The sequence below is a fragment of the Battus philenor genome, unplaced genomic scaffold, assembly GCF_028537555.1.
Source record: "Battus philenor isolate CCGP_79_NKW_IND1 unplaced genomic scaffold, ilBatPhil1.0.hap1 SCAF_25, whole genome shotgun sequence".
Lineage (NCBI taxonomy): Eukaryota > Metazoa > Arthropoda > Insecta > Lepidoptera > Papilionidae > Battus > Battus philenor.
In genome coordinates, this window is record NW_027181688.1 from 8871745 (window position 1) to 8881962 (window position 10218).

Below are 10218 nucleotides of genomic sequence, written 5' to 3' on the forward strand. Positions count from 1 at the left end.
AGGGGGCCTACAAAAATATTGGTACGTTTCGCAAAGAGTTTTAGGGGCAACATTACGTTGTCGTCAGCGGTGCATCGAAAAGAAGAATTCAACACAAATAAAATGGTTCACTTACGTCGATAAAAAAACGGGCGAAGCTCGAATGAATAAACACGCTGGTACTTCAGACTTGGTGTTATTACTACCATAAGATCTACCAGCCCTAGGAAGAATCCCACAGATTGTTATGCTTAGTGATCCAACCTTGGAGACATCTCGCCCGTTCCATCAAGGTTTTAGTTTTCAAACCCCTGCAAATTACCTCTGAATCTTCATGTAATAAATTTAATATCTATCAATCAAAAGGTAATAAAACAATACTACTGCAGTGTAAACTATCTTTTTTGTAGTAATAAAACTTCATCGTTTGACGCGGCGTAGTCAGGCCTCACACTAGATGGATCGACGACATAGAGGTCGCGGAAGGTCGCTGGATGTGGGCAGTGTAAGACCAGTCCTTTGCCTTTTTTGAAGGAGTCATATGCCCAGCAGTGGGTGTCTATCAGTTCATATGTTGATGAATACACGAATGAAACTACTATTTTAGAGAAGTTTGTAGTGGATTGTTCAAGGGTCAATGCGGTTTGAAGCCATTCATAGCATCTAATTTTAAGTTGTAGGATGCAGGGGGAGCTGAATTTTATTCTTGTTTCTATTAGTATTCTTGTTACGTTCATAAGCAACCTGTATCTGTAATCCGAAACCAATAAAAGAAAAGGTGTAGGAACTATTGATTCAGGGCCTTAAGTTTCTATCTCATTAGTTCCACCCGGAACCAGTATCTTTACCTCTAAAGACTATTGCACTTTGAGGGTATATATATAGGACACGGTCGATTCATACCTCACTATAGAGCTATTTCTGCAGTAAGCATGGCTTTAAGTATATGGATCATTCCTCAAACGCTGCAGGAAGTGGAAGACGCAATAAAAAGAAGTAAAACTTATACAGGTCGGGTAAGCTACCAAATAAACAGGAGGTAGAGAAAAGGAAAATGAAAATATGATTTAAAAAAAAACTAAGAAGAAATAATAAAAACCCAAAATAGTGTTAGGTAAATAAAATAGGAACTGGAAACTGATAATTCGTAATAAATTAGCATATTAGATTAAAATGTAAAATAGCACAAAATAAATATAAATTAAGGTTAAGAAATTTGATATAATCATATAATCCGGATCTGTGATATTTGAGGAATGAGGGAATGAATGAAAATAAACCGCAGAGTAAAACACCCATCTATGGGTGGACAGGCGAGATGAGTTTAAAGATATAAAGGGGGCACCTAGTTTCAACAATGGAAGACCTATGGCTAAAATAATAATGGTTATGAAATAAAACCATACATTATTCATATAATTTATTAGTAATAATTAAATAATTAATATGCTTTCATGTTTCCAAATTGCTTTGTTTCATCCATGTATCTGCTTTCACTGCAAATAAAATAAATATTTTTAGAATACAATATTGAGACATTCATAATTAGTGAAAATATATTGCAGTTTATGTCGTCTTAGGGTTAATAAAGCTTTTTAAACATATAACAATATGTGTAAACAAACCTATAATAGAGATATTATTATCCTTATAAAAGAAAACAGATTATATTAGGCTTATATTAGAAAACAAGATTTGATTTATTAAACATCTTGATAAACAGCCTTTATTTTTTATTATACTCTATTAATAACAATAAGAAAATATTTCAAGTTATTGGTAAACCATTTGAAGGCTTCAAATTACCAGAAATATTTTTCAATCCATGCTCTTAATTTGAAAAAATGATATACTATAAGGTTTGATAACTTTTATAGTTTTAAAATTTCAGGAAGTGTGTTTAATACAAAATGTTATAAATATATATTTAATTATCGCATCTCTATAAATAGCCTCACGCATGCCTTGTGTAGGGTCAACCTAACTGCGCCTCGTTGAAAGATTACGCTCTCAATAAATGTACCAGTTTGTTATTCATTTTTGTGTTATTGTATTTAAGAAATATTGAATAGAATGCGTTACTAAAAACCAATGTTTAACACTAAGTATTATATTCTAACACGCACACACACATCTGTATATATATGTATATATAAAAATTCGATTTCTAAGTTAAATTCACACGACTACATTTTTAACAAGTTTTTATTTCTAATCAACAATATATTCACCTTCGTTGTCAACAACCTTTTGCCATCCAGTATATGGCTTTCAAGTACGTAATGAGCTACCAAATGACAACGAAATATCGACAAGGGCAGAAATAACATTACTTTCCGGTCCCCCTAAATTATATAATACAATTATGTATCGTTTTTTTTTTAAATAATTTCTGTTAAAAAAATTATAATAGGCGTTTAATTGCAGCTCACTAAATATTTCAAATTTTGTAAAATGATGCTTAGCCACTCTTATTATTTATGTTTATAAGAAGCTCTTTGTCACTTATAGACTTCAAACCTTTAAGTTATATTACAGTACGCGTCACACAACGGCTAGTGGCTAAACTGTTTCTCTTGCCACTAATGCCGGCTCGTTCTACAACTTGCAAGAATATCTTTAGAAAATCATATAATTTTTATAATTACTAAATGTTTAATAACAACGTACCCACTCGATTTCTTTGACTGGCTCCTTCTGCGCTGCCTGCAGCTTCAGTATCTGGTTCTGAATGGAGACGCTGAGCTCCTGTATGGGTACGGGCTCCGTTCGCCAGAAAACATTCTGATATTTGCTCGTGCGATTTCGTCGCTTGTGCTCCTTTAAATGCACCTGTAAGTACATGGGGGGAGGGGGGGTGTTCATAAAATGCTTTTGCTTTCAAGGGGGAGTCGATTTTCTTTAATGTGACAACAGTTGTCACGGGAGAGCGGTGCCTAAGAATCTATAAATATATATTTTTATCCATAGATATAATTTATTTATTTACAGAGGGAGAGGAATTTCATACTTTCAAGTCAGTCGATAGATGCCCTCCGCATACACTTCCCTCAAATATCGCAACATTGACCGGTCTTTCGTATCTACCGTATCCAGCGACTTCCTTTTATAATGTCGTCGGTCCCACGTAGTGGGAAACTAAACACCGCCACCTACGGAGAGGGGTTTCGAAAAGAAGACTTACAGGTGATGTGTTTTATGAACGGGCCCTAATTTAACATCTTGTGACTATTGGTTATGTGATGACAATAATGTAGTACATGGTGGTAATTCTAGTTTTAAAAAGTTCTCTCGCAATCATCTGGTAATAGCTACAGCTCGAGTCTAGGTTTGGTACTTGGGGCACGTTTTTTGAAAACGTGTCCATCTCGTGTTGGCAGATCAAACCGAAGTTAATATATGAAGTGACGAAGTCTTTAAAAAATTAATAAATTCTTCATGAACCTAAGTATAGACATATCTATGGTCATAACAGTAAAGTGAAACTGTTATTTGAAACTCCTGGATATAAGGAAGGCAAATATTTTTTTCGTAGGTTAGTAGGACTGCCTATTAATTAGTCAAGCGTCTGTTTTTCAGAAGGTTTATATAGCAAATTATCTCAGAGTTACAAATATTTTTGACAAATATTTCAATTTTCACAATCAAGTCTCGATTGCTGCTTAAATCGCACAGTTTTGTGGAAAAAAGGCGCTCGAATGATCCGCAACCAGCGTATATGCCTGGTTTGGCTCCATCTGGCTAATCAGTAATCTCAAAACGCCAATGCGGGGACGCCGTTTTGACAAGATTGAGAAAATAGAAACCGTATTGAAGGTTTTGAAGGCTCTACCGGGAAAAGATTATTTCGACTGTTCTGACGACTGAAAAAGCATTCGCAAAAGTGCATTTTATTGGACGGGGATTACTTTGAAAGAGATGAAAATGATTTGGAAGAATAAATAAAGATTTTACATTTTACAAACAAATTCACTTAACTTACAAAAAACAGTAAAGTTCTACAAAATACCTTATACCTTTCTTTTCCTAGTTTTAAATATTAATTAAAAGCATTTTAATAAATAAATTTTAAATGGAAACGTGTGGAATTTGTAGACTCATTTGTATGGTTGATACAACTTAAATATATTAGATAAAAATTGTTAAATTTCAATTAAAAAGAGCAACTGTTGAGTTTCTGGTCGTCTCTTCGCAGCAGATAAGCTTTCCGAGCCGGTGGTAACTACTTGTAACGATAAAATAAGCGACGAGTCAAAAGTTTGAGTTTTTTACATATGTTTTGAGTGTCGTACATGACATGGAAACTGTAAATCAGATATAACTTATAACATGTCAATTTACGAAGTTAGAGATTAGAGGTTTCAATAAATTTATGAATAAAAGCATTGAATATTTCTTTAAAAATTAAAGATTACACAAGGTATTAGATGTTTCACTGCCTCTGTATCTTATAAAGGTTTAAATGCATATATAAAGATAAATCATAGGTTTTATAACAAAGATTATAGTTAATTATGCATATGATCGAGACTCACCTTCTTGACGTGCGTGTTGACCATAGAGCGCAGATGGAAGAGAGCGGGGCACAGCGGGCAGCGGCGCGCGGGGGCGGTGTGCGCGCACACGGCGTGCTGGTTGCGCCGGTTTACGGACACGAAGCCACGCCCGCACACCTGCCGGCACGCACCATACCATACAACAACAACATGAAGGAATCCAACACGGGAGCCATCTTCCTCAACGTGGTTAAACCGTTCACCAATCTGACATGAAGCATTCGTATTCAAGCTATACTCCAGTCTTCTAGACTGTCTCGTAAGCATAATATGAGACTTTCTGCGCGATGGAACTTTTTGATCACACCCAGTCCAAGCGGACGTGCTCCAAGGATCGGGCCTCGGGCGGATTTCACATGCCAAACGTGTAGAGCTCGACCTATTCGCAGACGGACTAAAAGTGTAACCAGAAGTGTGAATACATATAAACTTACATTTCTGGTTACACCACCGACACCATCACAAAACTCGTACATTCATGTAAACATTAGCTATCCAAAGATTATTTTTTTTTTAATATAAAATGAAGAGGTACAACTTACATTACAGATATAGGGCCTCTCATTTGAATGCAATCGCTGATGCCACATAAGAGAGCGATCGTCGACAAATTCACGATTACAAGTCCCGCAACTAAACTTACTTCTCTTTTCAACTCTTTTAATTTCTTCAACTTCTTCCTCAACCTTGCGCTGCTCCCTAGTAATAAATGATTTTCCTTATAGTTATCACAGATAAATCTACTTCTTATGCCATACTAATCATGAATTGGAGAGGCTCACACAAAATAATCATCTGTCACATGCATATTTATCTAAAGTTATTTATCACAGAAAGTACTTCCTTATTTAAAAATCCCTGGATCGACATAGAAGAGTTAGATAGACAACTTTAAATCAAAGCAAAAGTGAAGACACGTATAACTTGCCGTCAACATGAAATGGAGAGACGTATTTTAAATCATAAGAAAAATTCATAAAGTTAGAAGTGAAATAATTAAAAGCCTAACAATGCTGCCAAACAATGATGCTTTAGAACATGCAATGGGCATGGTCATGTTGCTTATCTCCTTGATAGTACATAGACTTTAAAATGTATACAAGGGGTGAGACCATGAACCCTTAGAAACGGTGGGCTGATGATGTGACAAATTTTTTTAGTGTCCTTCACCCACGAAGAGGTCATCCATATCTCTTTGATATTGGTATGTGTTAATCATCATGAAGGTAGATCAAAAGTGATACTACCCAAAACTAGTAAGTTATATTATTTTTGTTAGAAGAAAGAAATAAAAAGGCTAAATTAAATAACTCATAGAATATAATGTTATAGAAATTACTTGCATGTCTTATGTAAAAACAACTAGGGTTTTTAAGCAAAAAATCCTGAGAATTTGTTAATTATGTCATTACGGAGAGACCATATCTCTCCAGCTAAGTCAAAGGGAAAAACATATATTATAATATAAAACTAATATATTCTCTACAAAATTTATAAATAGACATACTAAATAAAGCTGAAATTGGGGGAATGTGATTTTAATCTTTAAAATTAGTAAAACATCTTTATAAGTAGTAAGATACTTAATTATGAAGCATGAGTAGGCTCAATTGGTCATCAAAGAAGAGAATGCCTAAGAAATATATAGGGGTTATGAAATATTAACAATAGTGGGAAAAATAAAGAAGAAAGGCCAAGAATAAACTTGTTTTGATTTAGCTTAAACTCTATACCCAGCGCAGGGCTTCCAATGGCACTGGACACAATACATAGCCAATTCAAAGGAAGACATGTTTGTTAAAGGTTTAAGAGTTTAATGCTTAATATTATAATTGTTTTAGGTGTTGGCTATTATAAAAAATATCTATGAGAAATATTTAACTAAAGATTTTAAATAAATAAATTGATAGTGCATTGAAGTGAATTTTAATAATTCAAAAATTGGTGAATTTATGTAAGAGTATTAAACCACTGCCATCTTTATTAAACAAGACAATTCTTAATTTTCTTGTCTTATATCTCATATATCAAAATTAATTTAGTAGAATAGAATGTTAATTACTTTTGCTGCGAACATAGATGATAAAATTATGACAAAACACAGACATATGTTTGCCGAAAAAGGTCAAGGAATATCTATTTACATATAGCTTTTTGCCAATTTTTTTTATTTCTCTAGACTTCTGTAAAAACAATTTTCTTTAAAATGACATGATTAAACAGGTGGGTTATTTAATAAATATATGCCTTGTTTATTCCACTTTTATACCTAATACAAAAAAATTGAGTCTTTAAAACAACAATAGCAATAAAGACTAATTATCAATTTTATTTGACAGTAAAAATAAGTTTGCTTATGGCCTATAATATAGTTTACAAGGGTTACCGGTCACCAGTGGCTGCCAGAGCTTTGCATTGGGGCAGTAGCTGGTCCAAGATAAATGGTGTTATTAATTATCACTATTTTCTAGAAAAAATTTTATTATTTACTCATCTAAAATGTGAATATTGGAAAAAATATTTTGTGAAATGATGCATTATAACTTTATTTCCCATAATCCTTTGCACCACAGTACCCCAAACAGTTGATATAAAGTTACAAACCTATGACCTCTAGCAAAGACAACATTGTTCATGTGTTAACAAAAAATTCTATTTAGGTGAAAACATAGTAAACAAAATTATTCAGTAAAATATTGACAATATCTGAACCTCGTTGAATCTCAATTAATTGAATAAGTCAGTAGATAAGTAGTAATTTTCAAATATTTAAAAAAATTACTCACTTTGCTTCACCCTTAATGACATTCTCATGTTTCTTTATATGTGTCTCAAAACTTATTTCTCCTTTATACATACGCCCACAATAGTAACATGTATATTTCTTTGCATGTTTCTTGTCATAATGCTCCCTCAACTGCTCTTCATCCATTAGTACTAAACCACACACTTCACAAATGCGGGCCTTCCCTGTATCCTTCAAATTGTCCATTTCTACGTGCCATTTTAGATGTGCAATTATACTGTCTCTGTGTTTAAATGCCACATTACATTTTGCACACCGGTATATGTTTGAATGAGTTTTTAAATGTCTATTAAATTCATCTTCATTCTCAATTACTGTTTTGCATACCTAAAAAGTAAAGTAAGCTATGGAACATTAAAAACACAATTTCGAAGAATAATAAATGAATATAAAAAAATATTAAATTTAAATTCGAAACTTAACATTCTTTTATAAATGTTTCTGGTGGTTTTATCTATTTCACTAATCAGGAAGTAACAGTGGGAGGGGCATATTGCTAATGCAACCAATGGATGTTAAGACCAAACTGTGATTGAGTAATAAACATAACCAAGACTAAAATATCAATGGACAGTTCTAGTACCATATCCAATTAATTACTAACCGTGCATATAAACAAATCAATGTCATGCTCAGACTTCATATGCTCTTTTAACTTGCCAACAAATTTATATCTCACAGGACATCTGCTACACATTATGTAGTTCATTGGATTTCTCTTTCTCTTTCCTTTCATCCGATTAGAATTTGGTAGAGACCTTTTGAGGACTTTATTCAGTTGACTTCTAAGATTCTCATCTACAGGAACTAAAGTACCTTCTGTTGCTTTATAAAATGATGGCTCTCCATTTTCATCTGCAATTATAACTATATCTCCGTCGTCTTCATTCTCAGAGACTTTCTGACAGTCTTCATTCTCTGAGAGTTTCTGACAGTCTTCATTCTTTGAGACTTTCTGACAGTCTTCATCTACATAATTTACAATTTCATTATCTATTTCAGTATAGTCTGTAGTAGTGTTTTCTGACAAAATCCCAGATAAGTCAAAATCAAAAATTTCAATATCTGGTTTTAACTTTGGCAATGTTATACACAGGGACTCTGATGAAAGGTGCTCTGGAGTATTAATAAGTTCAACTTGCTCTTCTATACAATTAATATAGAAGTCAAGAATTTCTTCACTGCGTCTCGTTAAAAGATAAAATTGATATGCCGACGAAGCTGCAATAAAGCATTCTGAACAAATCCTAGAATCTTCATTTAGTTTCACCTGAAAGCAATAGCCAAAACTGTCTATATAACAACAAAAAAAGCAAGCTTATTATCTTTTTTACAATTAAATAATAACATATTGAAAATAATCCTTGCAGCCTAGAGAGTTTTGTAAATAAAACTTTAGAATTAATTAAAATAAATAATTATACAAGTATAATGTTGATGATTATAGCGATAATTAATTGAGCTAATATAATTTTATCAATAGACCTAAAAGCAATAATGTATCATTTACGTAAAATATCTTTCACCTTTATAGATATATAAACAATAAGAATATTTTATATAAACATATAAAATATTCTTATAAAAGCAACACATTAATAATCACCAACGTACTTACATTTACATTAAAAATCAACTTTAAAACGTCCGCAATACAGTATTCTTTATCATTCTTGCACACTGTGGTAAATATATTCTCACTGAGGATATCAAGAGGCTGCAAACATATCCGGCACAATTTCTCATTAAACGTACCATTTACTATGTTTTTAATAACTTCATTTAAATCGATATTTTTTGCCATATTTTTTTATTAAATACACCTTCTGTCGCAACAAAAACATTCTTGTTATTTTTAAAACAAATCAAATATCGAAAGACAACTACACTAAAGTAGACTAAAGCAAATGCAGTCAAAATATTTTAGAATTTACCTCGTTTTCACTATAGATGCGTTCGAACGATAATTATTAGGAAGCGATCATTTGGCATATTGACGTTAAGAAGCCATTTTGGTTCACTTAGATACCACAGATGAAATGTTACGTGAATAGTAAGTTATTTGCATAAAACCTATCGACTTATCTTTATTTAGAACAACAAACGTTTATTTATATTGTCTGAGCGATAAAATTTATTATCAGCTTCTTATTCATCCGATACTTAAGTTTAATAGATTAAATTAATATTGAAAATCTCTTGGGGTACAAATCTGTCAGTTTATCAATGTCCTGATTTTGAACCATAATTGTGTTTTTATTGAAATATTATTAAAAAATTATCATCACCGTCGATTCGATTGCCATGGTTGGTTAGCGAGCCCACTCCTAACAAAACATTTATTCAATAGAATTATAATATGACTTGATTGGATTAGGTTACAGGTTTCTTTTACCGACTGCTGTTTCCATGTCATTTTTTTTATGGCCCCGCTATTGGGGTCCTCTCGTACTCCAAACTTTTTGGGATCAGGGACTTTATTGTTCAATAATTATTTTTTTGCAGTCTTTTCTTTATTTATCACTCTCTTTCACGCTTCACAATATCTTTCATTCTTTACTTTTGTTCTTCACCATATTTTTCGTTTTGCTCTTTTATACCTTCTTTCTTTCCTCGCCTTTCTTACATCATCTTCTTACTCTAAGGTGGCTAGGTACATTTTATTTATTTTTATTCTTTAATTTTATCTCTCATTTATTTTATCTTTATTTACACATTTATTTTACTTTCTTAATTCTTTATTCCACATTCCTTTTTCTATTTCTTAGTATTAGTTAAGATTTATTTTGTGCAGAGTTTATTAAGTATCTTATTCTATACAGTTTTATTTCTTTCAACCGTATCACTCGCGACCCCACGAGCGAAAGATAGGAATGA

General features: G+C 32.6%; 1 protein-coding gene across 1 annotated transcript; it reads right to left on the reverse strand.

The window, feature by feature from the left end:
- Positions 1-1401: 1401 nt before the first annotated feature.
- Positions 1402-9340, reverse strand: LOC137924953 (zinc finger protein 547-like). Its single transcript, XM_068768370.1, has 8 exons — positions 9276-9340; positions 8960-9167; positions 7946-8611; positions 7322-7668; positions 5078-5234; positions 4515-4652; positions 2650-2811; positions 1402-1475 (listed from the first exon to the last, which is right to left on the reverse strand). The coding sequence occupies exons 2-8, from the start codon at positions 9143-9145 to the stop codon at positions 1473-1475; spliced, it is 1659 nt and encodes a 552-aa protein (XP_068624471.1). The 5' UTR covers positions 9146-9167; positions 9276-9340; the 3' UTR covers positions 1402-1472.
- Positions 9341-10218: the final 878 nt, after the last annotated feature.

Coding starts and splice junctions, on each gene's coding strand:
- LOC137924953 (XM_068768370.1), bottom strand. CDS start 9,145: ATGGCAAAAAATATCGATTTAAATGAAGTTATTAAAAACATAGTAAAT. Junction 4,653..5,077: donor AGAGGCCCTATATCTGTAAT/GTAAGTTGTACC, acceptor GCGTGCCGGCAG/GTGTGCGGGCGTGGCTTCGT. Junction 2,812..4,514: donor TCAACACGCACGTCAAGAAG/GTGAGTCTCGAT, acceptor ATGTACTTACAG/GTGCATTTAAAGGAGCACAA.